This window comes from Labrus mixtus, chromosome 1, assembly GCF_963584025.1.
Source record: "Labrus mixtus chromosome 1, fLabMix1.1, whole genome shotgun sequence".
NCBI classification, from domain to species: domain Eukaryota; kingdom Metazoa; phylum Chordata; class Actinopteri; order Labriformes; family Labridae; genus Labrus; species Labrus mixtus.
Genome location: NC_083612.1, coordinates 27,326,971 through 27,344,359, shown reverse-complemented (window position 1 = coordinate 27,344,359; position 17,389 = coordinate 27,326,971). Strand labels below are relative to the sequence as shown.

The following is a 17,389-nucleotide window of genomic DNA, read 5'->3' as shown; positions in this document are numbered from 1 at the left end:
AAAGCCCAAAACATCCTTCATTTTCAAAATCTTATGTAATTATCTTAATGTAATTTAAGAGTTTATTTTTTACCAATTCATGTTTTATTCATTTATTTGCAAGCTATCAAACACATTTAAAGAAAGGAAAGAAGGCAATGTCTCTTCAGGACACAGATAATGGATGTGACACAAAGCTGTGCAGTATGACATTGCTTATTATCTCAAAAGATTCAGAATGTGTAAAAAAAAAAAAAGATAGAAAACCAAAGGGAGCACCGATGGAGAACTTGTCTGTCTTTTTCTTTTATAGTGACACATGCGGACATTAGAGCTGCATTGACAAAAGTGCAACCTCTGGATTAGCTCTTTTTGTATGGAAGCACATCGTTACAAAAACAGGTCAAATATTCATCAAGCCAAATAAGAAATGTTGCACCGTGAAGTCAATTAATGTGAACAGTGATTTCTGTGTTTTTAACACAAACTGTACAAAATAGGCATTCTCTTTATATAGTTCATTCTATGAAGTCCCACTGAGCCTGCCAGTGGTTCCACTGATAAACATTTCATCACATTATTAGCTTATCTCACTCGTTCTTCATCACTTCCCCTTATCTCTTCACTTCTTCCTGCTGTTTGTCAGACCATTCTTCAGGCTGTTAGCGGCTGATGCTGCAGCGATTACAGTCCGAAAAGGAAATGTCAGATTATTCTGTGGTTTTGCAGCTTGCTTGTTGAGGCAAAAAAAAAGCTGAAATCCATACCACTGAGGCCAACCAGTCTATTATCTGTTCCACACAGAAAAGGGAAGGAGGGAAATGAACCATTACTCTTAACCATGGTGATACAGAGTTTGTAGTATTTCAAACAAGCCTTCATATTCTCGTAAATCAACTCCAGTCATGTCTGTGTGTCCACAAAGTCATCTTTGTTGCTTTCATTCTATGAATCACCTCATTAGAGGGTCTTTGAAGGGCATCACTGAGAGTTTGTCTGTTCTTATCCACCCTTTGAGAGAGCTTTACATTCACAAGGTTCAGTTGACCAGCGTGGTTTCACCAGAATAACGGCTGACATCTGCTTCAGGATAGTGTTTGTCCTTAAAGCGCAGCCAGACTCTGACAGTGTGAGCAAGAAAAAGAAAGTATTTGGCTTTGGTCCAACCACTATCAACAGGAGGTTTTCAGAAGTGCTTGACTGATTGAGACGGAGCCCAAAGCAATGAGATGGATTAAAAGGCTAAGCATTGAATTAATGCAGTAATTAAGAAACATGTGCCTATCTGAGGAAAGAGCTCGAAAGTGTTCTCAAGATTCTCCTTTTAAAGGCTGCTGTGTTATTTTCATTGAAAGTTTGAAGGGGGATGCTATACTTTTCTAGCATTATAATGTATGCTCTTATCTAATGTGGAGCTGACAGTGAAGTGTCAGGATCCAGATGAGGAGTGTCAACATCTCGAGATGAACACCTTCACTCCTGCATGTGAACACATCTCACATAGGAACCAAATTCTGCGTGTCTGAGTCAGGGTCAGGGGCGACCCAAGCAGATCAGAGGCTCTGCGTGTAATTCAGCCATGGCCATGACTGACCTCTCGCCTTTGACCCCTTGGCAACAGAGGAGCCCTGTGTTTCCATTGGTCCCACACAGAAGATGCTCTGTTAGGGAGGTCACAGCTCACTTCTCCTTCTTCTTCCTACATTTTATCTCTTGTGAATCGCAGCAAATGTGTATAGTCCATACAATGTATATGATCACCGATTCACTTTTTACAACTATTTTCAAGCAGACAAATGCAATCTTCAGCCTCTTTTTGCTCTGTTTTTGGTCCCACAAACTACCACGGTACATAGCTGTCTCTCTTATTATTATTTTTTTTTATGCCGCTTTGTGTAAACAGTTTAGGTTTTTATTTCTACTGTTTGTTGCTTGCCAGGTAGTAAAGAGCGGGTGTAGAATTTTATTTTAAAGTTATTGTTTGGGCCTTTTTGCCTTTTATTGGATATGATAGCTTAAGAGAGACATGGAATGATGTGAGGGGAGAGTGGGGGGTGACATGCAGCAAAGGGCTGTGGTTGGATTCAAACCCGCAGCCTCTGTACATGGGGCGTGCAATATAGACGCTAGACTATTGGCGCCCAAAGGTGGAGAGCTTTATTTCTGAAACCTTCTGGAAGTGGGAATTACCCAATGAGAACGAAAAACTGTAAGCGACAAAAACGGCTCCTCCTTACTTCAACTCTCTCATCCAGGTCTACACTCCCTCCCGCCCACTATGCTCTGCCAATGAAAGGCGTCTGATCCAACCTTCACAACAGGGTCCTAAGTCTCTGACTAGACTCTTCTCCTCTGTCGCCCCCCGGTGGTGGAATGAACTTCCAGACTCCATTGGATCTGCAGAGTCCCTCTGCACCTTTAAGAAAAAGCTAAAGACCCAGCTCTTTCATGAATACCTACTAACTTAATGATGGTGGTTTCGATATCATTGATGATGATGATGGTTGTCATGATTGTTTTTGTTTGATAATGACGACTTATAAGATGGTTTCTATACTGATTAGAGCTCTCAAGAACTGCCATCTATGTTGTGCTTTGCCTCTGTGCCTGTCAACACCTGTGTGTCTAATCGGACTCAAAGCTGATCGTTTGCTCTTACTGACATTGTTCCCTTTTTTCTAGATCCTTGCTTGTGTTGTACTTACTCTCTGATGTACGTCGCTTTGGATAAAAGCGTCTCCAAAGTGAATTGTAGAAGGTAGAGGGTCTGACAGCTCAACAAAGAGCTAAAACGCTGAGAACTGTAGACATTATGTAATCAAGAACAAATGAGGTGGCAGGCTCACACTTCAACAGTAAGTATATCTAAAGTGTGTTGTTCAGAATCTTGTGGTTGTAAGAGATTATAGAGACTCCTGAATTGACCATGTGGAAATAACAGTACTGGATATTTTCTGGTGCTTTTGTATACATGAAGATGATGTGGGTCAACCTCTTGTTGATGTTTGGGTTACTGCCAACGAAACTGTATTTTAAGTGACCTGTTTCATCCATCAAATATGACAGTGTTGAGCGATCCCTCGTCTTGTTTAGTTTCCTGTGGATCACTCGGTTGCCTTATATTCTGCTTAAAAATCCCTTCGACAGGATACTCAGCCTTGTTTTTGTCTCCTTCAGGGGCCAGATGGGCTGTTTTCTAAAAGTGATACATTTGTTGTCGGCTCTTTTGTTTCATGAAGCATGACAATGGCCTCGCTGTTCACAAATTAGCACTTTCTTCACTTTCATAAAATGTCATTGTTTATGACAGTGCGAGGGAAAGCGCAGCATGCATAACGACGAGAAAGCACAGAAGCATGAAGTGAGAGGACTGGCTCCAGGTTTGACTCTCTCTAGTGGGAAAGATGAAAAACAAAAACAGTTACCTGTTTCATCAAGCATTGCAGGGATGCCACAGAGGATTAATGCAACTTTGAGTACAGTTGAATGAAAAAACAAATCACAGTTTGTAAGAGAAGTGTGTGTAAGTGTGTGCACCCTTTTTCATAACAAGAACAGCCATTCTTCTCCTTAAACATCTGGCTCATTTATCACAGTCAATGACTTTCATCACTAAGCACATGTTTTGAACCAGCTAACTCATTCCAGGGAAAAAACTCAACCCCCCATCTCCTCTCTCTCCTTTTTCTTGCACAGGTGTAGCTGCAGCCCCCGCCCACACTGCCTGCAAAGATGGTGGTGTTGTCACTAAAAATTTGTGTCCGGCAGTGCAATGTCGTGAAGACGATGCAGTTTGAACCCTCCACGGCCGTCTATGATGCCTGCAGGATAATCAGAGAGAGGGTCCCCGAGGCTCAGTCCGGACAGGGTGAGAATGATGCAGAACAATCCCACAGGAGGGACAGTTGATAAGGTGTTAACTATGGCAGGAAGGCAAGACAAGAATTGTCTTTACGAAATAATGCTGGGATCACATGCTGTATCTGTCTTCCTGCAAAAAAAATCTGAATTTAACATGGCCAAAATTCCATCAAAAATAAATGATATGGTGCCGTCATAGTGATACATTCAGTAAGTGATTATACAGAGGTGGCAGGATAACTCTTTTTAAAAGCAGCATCATCAATATTCCCACTCACAGCTCCATATAAGGAAATGTGAATGAGTTAAGTTTGTGCTTGAAAATAGGTGAACTGGATTCAAATTGGCATTAGCCTACTTTCTCTGACTCTCTCAACATCTGTTTGGTTGGTGTACCATTCTGATCTGATGTTGTGCACTTTTGATCCGTGCATTAAGAATAATTGCTGACGTTTCTCCTCACTGCTGCAGCTTCAGACTACGGTCTGTTTCTGTCAGATGAAGACCCCAGAAAAGGGATCTGGCTGGAGTCTGGAAGGACGCTTGACTACTACATGCTCCGCAATGGGGTAAATATGTCTTTCACACACACGCACACACACGCACACACACGCACACACAGAATCTGAGCTCACTGATTGATTCTTGTTGATCTTTTGCCCAGATTCTAACCAAAGTGGAGCTTAATATCAGAACTTCTTAATAGGTCATTGACAAAGTGTGTTTTAATGGAGGATAAACATTCTAAGTAGGTAAAATTCAAGGGAAGCAGGTTTGATACCGGAAATAAAGAAGTTTTCAATATGATTCATTGATGATTGATAGATAGGAATTAAAAAACTGTGAAGCAGAGTGAGAAAGTAAAAGCACAGAATACAATTTAATCTCAAGACAAAAGTCAAAGAAAGCTTTAAAATGTGACTTAAAAGAAGAATCCTGCATCCAGCTGTAGATCCTTTGCCATTCTCTGATCCCCTCTGCCAAACGCCCGACTGACTGTTTTTGGTCATGTAGCGCTCTATCTCCAGCTCTAAATGGTTTCTCCTCCTCAAATCCACCAAAGGCAACCCAGGTAGAAGGCATGACTGTGACCAATTATTCCGCACCAAATCTCGGCTCATTGTTGTGATTGGAAAGGAGAAGCGGGCTGTGATAGGCAGCCGTTAAATAAGGTTTTCTGGCTTATATTCTCTCCGCTCTCCATGCAAACCTGGATGCATTTGATCATTTTCACAGCGGGTACTCTTCCCGCCCCCCCTCTTACAGCTCTCTGTCTATTTCTCTCATACATTCCGCTCCTGCATTCCTCTCTGGTCCTTTATTTCCCCCCTGATCTCTCTTCTCTCTACCTTTTGTCTCTTTGCAGGACATCCTTGAATACAAGAAGAAGCAGAGGCCTCAGAAGATCAAAATGTTGGATGGTGCGGTTAAAACCATCATGGTGGACGACTCAAAAACAGTGGGCGAGCTGCTTGTGACTATATGCAGCAGAATAGGTACAGAGCATTATCTTTTACCATTCCACCTTTTTAGTTTATTAGGTATAACGTATTAAAAACATGCTTTCAATTTCAGCATCACAAAGTGTCGACAACCTTCCAATCTGTGATTTTTCCATTCTTGACTGTTCAGAACACTTTGGGTAACATGATTTGAATGAGGTAAATCATAATTTTTTTTCCCTCTTTGGATTCCAGGCATCACAAACTACGAGGAGTACTCTCTGATCCAGGAGTTGGTGGAGGAGAAGAAGGATGATGGAATGGGAACACTGAAGAAAGACAGGACGCTGCTGCGAGACGAGAGAAAGATGGAGAAGCTGAAAGCTAAACTACACACGGATGACGATCGTGAGTTTAGCCGACCCATGTTTGATCTGATGTCATAGTAGACGGGCAACAGTTTAACTCAATATATTTTATCACATACTGTTGTACTCTGCAACGTGTTAATGAAACCAAGGCCATAAGGTCTTTAGTAATGCTTCAAACCACACAGATCATTAACGTTTTTAATCTCTGTTCTAAATCCTCTCCTCCCCCGTTAGAAGTGATTTTTCTGATCTATTTCTTGTGTTTTTAGTGAACTGGCTGGACCACAGCAGAACGTTCAGAGAGCAGGGAGTGGACGAGAACGAGACCCTGCTACTCAGACGCAAGTTCTTCTACTCCGATCAGAACGTGGACTCCAGAGACCCGGTCCAACTCAACCTGCTTTATGTCCAGGTCTGATGATGATAAATTCATATTTTACCAACAGATGAGAATGTAGCGTATAACATTTCTGGAACATCACCTTATGGTGACAAGTAGCCACCAACATGCTAGCTTTAGGATAAAAGTTTACAAAAGATTTTGTTTGTCTTTCAGGCTCGAGATGACATCCTAAACGGCTCGCACCCGGTATCGTTTGACAAGGCCTGTGAGTTCGCAGGCATTCAGGCTCAGATCCAGTTTGGACCTCACGTCGAGCATAAACACAAACCTGGATTCTTAGAGTAAGGAATTAAGAACAGGGTTAAAGAAAATGTTACCAGAAATTCACAGTCTTACTATGAAACACTCTCTGCTTCTAAAAGTCTGATCGAAGCTTCTTTTATTCTGCTCCTTTGCCATGACTCCCTTTTAAAAGAAAGAGCTTTTATCTCACTGAGAATTTTCCTGGTAAAATAAAGGTCAAATAAAACACAACCCATATTGAGATAATGTGGCAGTTAAAATAAATTCACAGGTTTTTTTTAACTGAAGAAGGAGAACATTACGTACAGAAAATTTACGTACATACATTTCCGTTGTCTGTTTCATTTATTATTTTAGTTTGAAGGAGTTTCTACCAAAGGAATACATCAAGCAGAGAGGCTCTGAGAAGAAAGTATTCCAGGTGTGGTCAGATTGTCCTTTTTTGAAGCAAATATTCAGATTTCACATTCAGCTCATTTCACATTTTGCCACAATTGTTCAGAAACTGACAGCTTGTCTATTCGTACCGGCAGGACCACAATAACTGTGGGGAAATGACCGAGATCGAAGCAAAGGTGAAATACGTCAAACTGGCGCGCTCTCTGAGGACCTATGGTGTCTCCTTCTTCTTGGTCAAGGTAAGTTGTGAATCTAATTCTTTTTGAGCATTTAAATGAAATACCCCTGAACCGTTTCATTCAATAAAAAAAAGATCATCTACCCTCCAAAAGTGAAATAATCTAGCCTGAAGTGAAGCAGATTTTGGAATTAGTTGTCGGAGCCTTTTATCTCTTGAGTGTGAAATCTGTTCTCTGGGCTCGGTGTTAACTGGATAAAGAGTTTGGAGGCAGCTCACAGCAGGAGGGGAAATAGTCTGTGTCCACCTGGACCTTCAAAGCTTTTTATGTCGTCTACATGCAGAGAAATAACACCCTGCTCAAAAAGGGACAGGAGGGACTATAGCTCGTAAAATACTAAAACGGCATCAAAAGCCTCAATGCTTTATGGATATTAGAATCAGAAATACTTTATTAATCCGGTCAACATATATGTATGTATATATATATATATATATATATATATATATAAAACAACCTTTTTATTCAGCTCAGTCGGAGATTTAAGTTTTGAACAAATCCAAAAGAAAGATCTGTAGGGAACTGCATTGGTCATGGCTTAAAGTTGCTTTAATTATTAGCATAATGCTTTTACAATGTTTGTTTTTCAGATTATTTTCATTTATTAATATATATTGTGTCCATGCAGCCAAGTGTGGCTATAAAGATGATCTCAGAGTGAGTGTGGGAGGAAGTGGAGTGTAACAGGGAGACTGGGAGCAAAAACACAGGCAAAACCTGGGACACTAATTCCCCCGAATAAGTCCAACTGCCAGCAGATGTCTGCTGAGAAGCACCAATTTACTGCTCTCAATGTGTAGCTCTGGTGTAACTGCTATGACAAGAGTGACAGATAAGTCTTTTTTTTTTTTTACCCCACATCATTTCTCGCCAAAAGGACATCCCGCATATAAAGATGGGAAACGTCCTTCTCTGCATCAATAAATCTCTTCCTACTTGTCACCTTTTCAGACTTCATTGCTTAGTGCTCTCATGGAAAATGACATCATTTTTGGGTAATTGCTTGGAGATTTGAAAAAAAAAAAAAAGTCACTTGGGCTGCTGTTATTGAGTCTCTGCCAGACAGGTCCTGGCTTTTCATCAGCAGCTTTCAGCACCAGAGGATAAGAGCACGGACGAGGTTTAAAGAACAAAAATCTCCATTAGATCAGAGCTCACCTCATCTAATCTTCACAAGCAGCAGCTCACATTCCACAGTCCTTCAAGTACATGGTGTATCTCACCTTTTGTTCTTTCTAAGTGTAAAAACTACACATCCCACCCCCTTGAATTGGATCTGTTCTCTCCTTGATCAGTTCACATCTTATCTCCCCACCTTTGTCATTCCTCCACCCTCAAGTGTAATCCAGTGAAGCAGACACATCTTCAAAAATAAACACTGGAAAAAAATGCAGTTTATAGTCCCTAACCCATAACCCCCTGAGGCCCCCGGAGAGTTTACAGGCCCTGCTGGACTTTAACAAAACTCACCTCTTTGCCCTCACGTCACAGCCCATCTCAGTCCTCCCATCTGCTCGCCGACTGCAGCTCCTGAAGAAAACGCTTTCTCTTTCCATGCAGCGAATGAAATAAAACATCAAAGACTTAGTGAACACAGGGGGAGGCTGAGAGTTTGTGACAGGCAGATAAAGACATGATTAAGACATAACGCTTTAATTACTAACCGGGAAAAGTTTTTTTTTCACTGCTTAGTCAGATGAATACTCATCTTGGCAGATCATTGTGACAGCAAACTCTGAATTTTGAGCTGCTAGGCCCATGAATTAAAAGTGTTGCTTGAACTGTTGATTTGTCCCCTTCTCTGGATTAGTTTTATTTAAATTATACTCTCAACAGGCTCAGGAATTTAACATATTGAGGAAAGTACATTTGGGGAGACCAGTGATACGATAAGAATAAAGTTAACATTAAAAATGCTGTGTTCATTTTCTAAGTATGTCTGTTTTAATACAGAAGCTTCCAACCAAAGTAAAATGTCCTCTATGAATTAGACAATAAAGAGCACATGTTACTGATGACAGAACATACAGAGCTTTAAATAATTGATCTAAAGGAGCACTGAGCTGTTGCCAGCAGCCAAACTGAGAGCACTTGTACATTTTTGGTGATTAATTATGGTCCTAGAAAAACAGTGGTATGTCTTATTATGAGTACTGCTATCAGTATCAGAGGAAACACTCTGAGAGTCCCATAAGCCATTGTTAGAGCCTTTGCTGAAACACTTAGTAACACTTCAATATGTTTTAGCAATGCTGCTGCAGGATGGGTTTTGCATTAAAAAAAATATGTTGGGTGGGGCGTTGTTGGTCTAGTGGTTAGTTTGTGGCCCCATGTACAGAGGCTGTTGTCCTCAAAGCAGGCAGCCCCGAGTTTGAATCTGACCCATGGCTCCTTTCCTGCATGACATTCCTCACTCTCTCACTCCCAGATATCTGACTTTATCCACTGTCCTGTCTCAATAAGAAGGCATAACAAGCCTCCCAAAAATAACTCTTAAAAAATGTTTCATAAAGTTAACCTGATCATGATTCAATAGCACATTATGGAAACGGTACAGGTGTAAAGAATTAGAAAAGGCATCGAGACACTAATACTAAATAGATACAAAGAGTGGACTAAAGGTTTATTTACAAATTTTACAGATTAGAAAAACATTTTAAGATTAAATTACATTTCATGTTTATTTTATTAGAACAGGTTTTATGTTTTATTTTTGCCAAGGTAATCCAGACGTGAGATCTTATGAAACACTTTGATTTCCTCAAGTGCAGAATATAAAGAAAGATTAAACAAATAATTTTCTTTCAAATGGTTTCACTAACACAGCAAAGAGTAAAGATCTCGTCTAACTGGGACGAACGGAAATCTCGTCAAATCGGTACACAGCGCTCATCAGAGAAGATACACCCCCATACAGTAATCCAGTGTTGATTAGACCTGAAAGATAATAGTAGATATATTTGACTGTACATGGGGAAGCAATCACACATGGAGTTAAAGTGTGACACACTTTCAATGTTGGCAACATTCCTGTTTGTCTCAGCCATCTTCAGTGTGATGAGTACCTTTAGATGTTTGATTTTATATTTGTTTGTGCTCCGGTCTTAATGGTCCTTTGCAGGAAAAGATGAAGAGTAAGAACAAGCTGGTGCCGCGGCTCCTGGGGATCACCAAAGAGTCTGTGATGAGAGTGGAGGAGAGGACCAAAGATGTGGTTCAGGAGTGGCCTCTTACCACTGTGAAGAGGTGGGCGGCATCGCCCAAGAGCTTCACGCTGGTGAGACTTACACACAAACTGCACACCCAGAGATTTAAACACAGACTCTTGTGTGACACAGATTTACAACATAGGCATCCTTTTTTTTTTTTTTTAAATTCCACAATCTTCTGCAAATTCTAGCTGTTTTTTTTCCCTGCCCATTGTATTAATTACTCATTCAGTCCACACTGAGCCCTATGTCCCGAGAAGTCAATAAAAAATGACAAGTTTGCAGTGACCAAACTGTTCTCTGCATAGGCCCTAAAACAATCACTGTAGTGCCCAGTCTGCCTCTCCATTCAGCCCCTTGTGCACTTCAGTTATTGAACTCACTCTTTTGTCTTCCCTGTCAATATCCCTCCTTTGTGTCAGCACCCGGAGTCAGTGAGCAACATGGATTTAATCTTGTAGATCTGGTCGAGGCACAGTCCTTATTAAATTAACAAGCTTTCTCTTTCTTCCTGTTAATTCAGCTGAGTGCTTTGTGCTTCAGGCTGTCTCTCTCTTTGACACTGGGGTGTGAAATAGTGTCAAAGGTTTAATTTGCTGCTCATATATTTAAGGAGTCGTTATTTAAAAATGTTGTTAGATTGGTTCACCTCGCCACCTCTTTGATGCATGGTCCAAGTGAGCCAGATCTTTTTTTTTTTTTCTGCTGTGATTCTTACATAAACTCCACTCCGCTTGGTTTAATCTGACTCTCAATATGTTGCAGCAGTTTGATGTCACCCAATACAATGTGTAGCATTCATGTGAAACTATCCGGCTCCATGGATTCGCAGTAATCCTCAAAGTAAATCCTCAGCCTGTGTACAGCGCAAGCTCTTGCAGAGGTTTCTTTCCACAGTCCAGAATAAAATCCATGTTTAAGATGATAAAGTGTGTGTTTTCTTGTTTGAAGGACTTTGGGGAGTACCAGGAGAGCTACTACTCGGTGCAGACCACTGAAGGGGAACAGATCTCTCAGCTCATTGCAGGATACATCGACATCATCCTGAAAAAGGTGAGACACTTATTTGGATATACAAATGAATCATGATGAATCGATACCCTCCTGTGGCAGATGAAGTGTCAGATCTCTTGATGTTTGATGTACTCAGGCGGCTGTGTTGTACATCTGATGTTAAATAAAGACAAACACAGCACAGCTGGACTCATTAGAACACTGTAAGACCTCATGGTGCTGTTTAGAACCATCACTTTAACTTTTTTAAATGTTTACTATATGATTAAGAGCAACACAATGACCTACAATTAGTATTTAAGATGTGTTAGCCAGAGACTGATGTCCTACTCTGAGATGCTTGAATTAGGTCCCGGGTTTTTTCTTTTATGTGGCGCACATTCTGAAATACAGACAGATCACCTGGGGGCAGCCTCTCTACAGTCAGTGTTCTATTTTCTAAAAGCTTGGTGTATTCTCTCCCCCCGTCCTGCAGAAGCAAAGTAAGGACCGCTTTGGACTAGAGGGAGATGAGGAGTCTACCATGCTCGAAGAATCTGTATCACCAAAAAAGTATGTACCTTATAACTAAAATATTTTTCTACGTTCAAGCCTTTCATCCTAATAAACAGAAAATAACTTGTAGTAAATGTAGGAACGCTAACAAACTCACTCAACATGGTTTTCCCTGTACAGCCAGCTGCAAGCTAGCTAATAGCATTCTACTTTTAGCATTCAGACCAAATCACAGTTATTGGACAATCAGGGCTTCTTTTAACCGTTGGAGACAGATTTCCTCTTTTTATTAGCTATAAAAAAAATATGCTGTTGAAAACAATGTCGTCTTGAAAAGAAAGATTCACAAAAACGTACTAAGCTATTTGACAAAAGACGTGTTTTTCAAGTAATCATTTTGCAGTATTTCTCAAGTCATCCCTGCAGTGCATGATCAATCAAAAGTCAAATGTAAACCTGTGGATTGATAAATGTTTCTCCAGGAGGAGAAATGCAGCACACAATATTATTGCTAAATGTTGTCCCAAAACTTATTATCAGACTTTCTTTTTCAATTTCCTCCTCACGACCACAACTCACAGATCCATTTAATGGAGCCTAATTTTTAACCTCCTAAGCCGGACTTTATCCTGAGAGATAATCACTATGTGAGGAAATTTGTCTGCCCTGGACAAGCGGAGGGTCTATCTGAACATTTCCTGATTAGATGTGTATTATCACATTCATTCTCAGGGGACTCTACGAAACTGAAACTCTCTTTCCTGTTAAGCCTCGATTGATATTGCTGTCCTGCTTCCTTCAACCGAGAAATAATTTGCTGGGATCGTTTTTTGTGTGCAGTTTTTCCCCTTTTGTTTTATCTGGGCTTGTGCGCTCTCCTGATGGCAAAAAGTCTTTAATACTGCAAACATGCAGCGAGCCAAACTCTGGATGGCCTTATCTGAGGAACAACAGAACAAAGCTTTGTCTTCCACAAGTACACATTGGGAAGACTCTGCAGAATCGGTCTGCTTTGTGTTTGTGACCCACTGTAAACACATTCAAACATACAGCCAATAGACAAAATCACACTCTCTTATAGTCTTCATATAACTGACTGTATACCTTCCTTTGCTTTGTCTTCATGTGTTTTCAGTCACTGATATACTCTTACTACATTACAGCTGAATGATTAGCTCAGTTATTTGTCTTTCATGTTAGATGTGTATGTTGTTTGTGTATTTTAAATTGAATAGGATAGTGTCTACATTTAATGCCCCTTTAAACAGATTGTTTAGCCTTCAGTTTTAAGGACTTAAAGAAAAAAAAAAGGTTTAGGCTAGTACGCTAAGCTTAGCTGAGGTACGCTAAGCTTAGCTGAGATAAGCTAAGCTAAGATGATAAGCTATTTGAAACATTACCTTAAATGTTATTACTTTTTGACATAGTTAATATCAGATGAAGTTATTCAAATGTGAAGCTCTTGGAAATAAAACGTTGTTTTTTCAGAAGAAAAATACAGGTAATTATTTAGTACACTTTTTTCCTTCTTCCTACACAGAGAGTTGTCTGTAGTGGACTATGTAGTGCACTCTTTTAGCACAATGACTGAAAATAAAAAACATTTCAAACAGTACTGCAGCCGCAGATAATGTCGTCATTGGTGGTCCACGACTAAAACATGCAGCTTCACGCTGGCCAATGATGAATGATAACTGTTAAATAATAAATATACATAAATATGAAGAACTGAATTTTTTATCATAATGAAACATATCCTTGCACCAAGCTCATTTATTTGTGCTTATAAACTGTGGTCTTGTGCCTGTCATCACCATTTGGCAAAAAAACTACCATTAATCTGTTGGAAATCCTTTACTCTTTATTGAAACAGCTTCTTGATTTTAGTAAAAAAAAAAAGCCTTTAAATATGAGTTTTTTAGGGTTTCTGTGTTCACTCTCCTCCTCTCGTCCGTCTGAGAACAGTCAAACGTTACTTTCCACTAAAAATCTTCGAACCGCAATGGATGATGGTATATTATGCTTGGATGTGACCATTGGTTGTACTCAATGATTGGGATACAATGAGTGAATTATATAGAGGTAGATATGCTCTCAACAATACAAAAAGACATATTCACTATGTAGTGAGGAGTGTGTGATTTTCTGTTTAATTTCCTTCTAGTTTTTTTTCTTGTTTTTAGTAACTTTAATGTGTGAAATATAGCATATCTACGGCACATTTGGATTTAAATAATATTTTTTGTTAAGGTTATATTCTAAAAAGTCAGATTTTGAGTTTTACCCAAATTTGACAAATAGACATAGTTACTATGTTTTGTTGTTATACATTATTTTAGCGTAGTACCCTGCTGAAACGTCCCATTTGTTTGACGATTTCCCTGTTGAGGGTTTGAGTAAATGTTCATCTCAGTACCTGCAGAACGTGAGGCAGTTACAGAATAATGATGAATCTAATAAAAGTTCAAGCTGTTCTCTCTCTCTGTCTGTAATTATCTAACATACTCTGTTGCAAAATGAAACCGTCAACACTATGGGCATAAAATAAACAATTGACAATGTGAATAACTAAATCCTTCCTAAAATCATTATTTTTCTTCCTGCTAGAACATTTTCTGGTCTCTTCTCTCCCTTCGCTAAAGTATTTTCATCCTGTGTCGGTGTGATTGGCACAGTTATTTTTTTAACAGCTGCGAGAGCAGTTATTTGAGTGGGTGAGAGGATGATGATTAATCACAAGTCCTCAGTGATTTATATTCCACCTAATTCCCTTTGGTAATAAGGGCCACTATGCCTGTATGAACCAAATTAGAAGGTGTGCTTCAAACCTTTCATTTTCTGCACTGGTCAGTGCATTCAAATAAATCCCATTGATTGTCAGGCTTTATCAGGCAAGAACATTTTGACCTGGCCTTGTGTAATGTGAGTCTAGAGTATAATTAATTCATGTAACTGATCAGGTTTACTCTCTTTTATGCTTAGTGTTCCATGGTACTGAATTTATTGTAGTTTGAAAAACATGGCGGCATTTTTTTGCTGCTGTTTAAACTGCCTCTATGTGTACCTGCAGGTCTACCATCCTGCAGCAGCAGTTTAATCGTGTTGGTCGGGTGGAGCACGGCTCAGTGGCACTGCCGGGAGTGATCCGCTCAGGCTCCATCGGCACAGAGTCGCTCAGCATGGGCACCATGCCATCTGCTCAACAGCAGATCACAATGGGTCAGATGCACCGTGGTCACATGCCACCGCTGGTAAGAAGAGCAAAATGGTTCTCAGTAAGATGTTTGTGTATTTTTCATTCATGGATAATGTTACTTTGTACAGGAAGTATGTCTTGTATGCTGCTCGTTCAGGAGTTTCTTTAAGTTTCCTTTTTATTTTTCACCTTTAAATTTATTAGACTGGTTCCTACACATGCTTACAATTCAAACAGGCTTAGCTCATGGGGGCAATCAGTTGCTTCAACAATCCCCCTGTCTGCATTCTGTGAGAAGTGAACCTGATAATCTTCTTGTAACTGTAGAGCTCAGCACAACAGGCTCTGATGGGAACCATCAACACCAGTATGCAAGCTGTGCAGAAGGCCCAGATTGACCTTGGGGAGGTGGACAACCTGCCACCACTTGGACAGGACATGGTACTGTATAGTCTTAATGTGTCCACAGTTAACTTAAGTGTTTTACAGCCAACAGAATCCAAGTTTCCACTACTCTTTGTATTAGCGATGCGTTAAAGTAGTGTTATCAGAACATGTTTTTAGCTGGATTTCATGCATGCAAAGAGGCTCATTCTCATGAATTATCTGTCCCCTTTTAACCCAGGCGTCCAAGGTTTGGATCCAGAACAAGATGGATGAGTCAAAACACGAGATCCACTCCCAGGTGGACGCCATCACTGCGGGAACAGCTTCTGTTGTTAACCTCACAGCTGGTCAGTGGCACTAACATGACTCAGCAGAAAGTGTTCAGTTGTGATGAACTACAGTTTACTTTAAATGAAGGAGTAGATTGCAGAGTACAGCTGCATTACATACTTTATTAGTAACCCCCTAATGTAACCACAGAACATGTTAGCCGTGCCCACAGTTTTACAAGGAGATTTAAGTGTTGCTATTCTGCCGAGATCAAATTATCTGGCCAATTAAGGGCTTGAAGTAGAACCTTTCCAGCAGTCTGCTGTTCATTAAGATCATTGCAGACCCTATATATTAAATCTTATAGCCTCCTTATATCCTGCTGTGGTTTAGTGAATTTTCACTCTGTGCCATTTGGAACTTTTACAAGCTGGTCTTTTTAAATGGATTTATCCGTGCTTTAGACATCAACAAGTCTTTTTTCTGAATATTTACTTATTCATGTGCTTACATGGACTATACTTCTGCAGTTGAATTGTTTATATTTTTCATTTTTTATCCTGTCTTTTTTTCCCCATGCTCAGGAGATCCAACTGACACCGACTACACCGCAGTAGGCTGCGCCATCACCACCATCTCCTCCAACCTGACAGAAATGTCAAAGGGTGTGAAGCTGTTGGCTGCACTGATGGAGGATGATGTTGGTGGAGGAAATGACCTGATGAGGGCTGCCAGGACGCTGGCGGGGGCCGTGTCCGACCTGTTGAAGGCTGTGGAGCCCGCTTCTGGAGAGGTGAGCAAAAGAACCTCAGACCGTTTTATAATGACACATTGTATAAAAGAACAAAAGCCTGAGTTATTCATGCATGCAAATCAGTCGCTTTTTGGCGACTCTCGCTTTTTTTACATTAATGTAGGTGACTTGTGCAATTAGTGGAGATCTGAGGAGTATGGGGAGGGTATGATTGATGGACGTATATAGGGCTTAAAGTACTCTGGCACCGTGTCGGATCTCCGGCATGAGGCCGTGACTGGGAAAAAAAAAAAATATATATATATATATATATATATATTTTTAAATACATGTGGGAATTTGTTGTGAATGCGCTTGATGAAGTCTGACTCAATACAGTTCACCTACCAATGGTATGCAAGTAACTGTAGCTGTGGGATCTAATGATGCAGCATGTTATGCTAGGCGGTCCATCTAGGTATATTTTCCTCCCATATGATCAACATTTAAGACCAATGAAATGGTCTGCTAATAATGGAGTTTCTCTTCTCATCATCATAATGTGTTTTTTTATTTTAAATAAATAAATAAAAACACATGAGCGTTTTGCAATGTCAATAGATTGGATTTCTTAAGAGGTCATGGTGTTTTAGAAATCTCAAAAACACACATCTGTGTTTAAAATCTACAAATAATAGAATTTTTTTTTTATATATCCTGTCCCCTGATGGCCATCCCAAAGAGGAGATAACAACAGGGTCTGCAGTCTCGTCTCATTGGAGAGTCAGGAGCAAATGAGCTCAGCTAACCTGAGTTTGTGAAATTGATTTGAAGTAACCAAAATTACATTGTTGAAAACCAATTTAACCTTTTTTTAGGAAAGTCTGTACTTGGGCTACAATGTTCTCACTGAGGTCTATTAGGAGTTTGCTGCTATTTTGTTGTGGATGTATCATTCAGGAGTTAATGTTCTGTACAGTTAATGGCTGTTAATCTGCATAATGCACAGGCCTATCTAGCTTTGGGACAACCCTGAGCTCTATAGACTTGAGCATTATGCTTGCATAGCAACGTGTTACCTCAAGGCCAGTGTGATAAAATGATGCAGGCTGATAAATAGAACTGACTAGTCATTACTGTTGAGTCTT

The 17,389-nt window shown here is 40.0% G+C and overlaps 1 protein-coding gene across 2 annotated transcripts in view; it reads left to right on the top strand.

The window, feature by feature from the left end:
• Positions 1-17,389, top strand: part of tln2a (talin 2a) — a 90,342-nt gene that overhangs the window by 36,421 nt on the left and 36,532 nt on the right. For both annotated transcript variants that reach the window (XM_061040876.1, XM_061040867.1), the window contains exons 3-17: positions 3,676-3,847; positions 4,312-4,409; positions 5,207-5,336; positions 5,538-5,690; positions 5,923-6,065; positions 6,210-6,337; positions 6,657-6,720; positions 6,833-6,937; positions 10,059-10,214; positions 11,098-11,199; positions 11,636-11,712; positions 14,726-14,906; positions 15,179-15,292; positions 15,477-15,585; positions 16,093-16,301. In XM_061040876.1, the coding sequence (XP_060896859.1) occupies positions 3,712-3,847; positions 4,312-4,409; positions 5,207-5,336; positions 5,538-5,690; positions 5,923-6,065; positions 6,210-6,337; positions 6,657-6,720; positions 6,833-6,937; positions 10,059-10,214; positions 11,098-11,199; positions 11,636-11,712; positions 14,726-14,906; positions 15,179-15,292; positions 15,477-15,585; positions 16,093-16,301 (1,905 nt within the window). In that variant the 5' untranslated portion in view covers positions 3,676-3,711. The remainder of the gene's footprint in view (positions 1-3,675; positions 3,848-4,311; positions 4,410-5,206; positions 5,337-5,537; positions 5,691-5,922; positions 6,066-6,209; positions 6,338-6,656; positions 6,721-6,832; positions 6,938-10,058; positions 10,215-11,097; positions 11,200-11,635; positions 11,713-14,725; positions 14,907-15,178; positions 15,293-15,476; positions 15,586-16,092; positions 16,302-17,389) is intronic.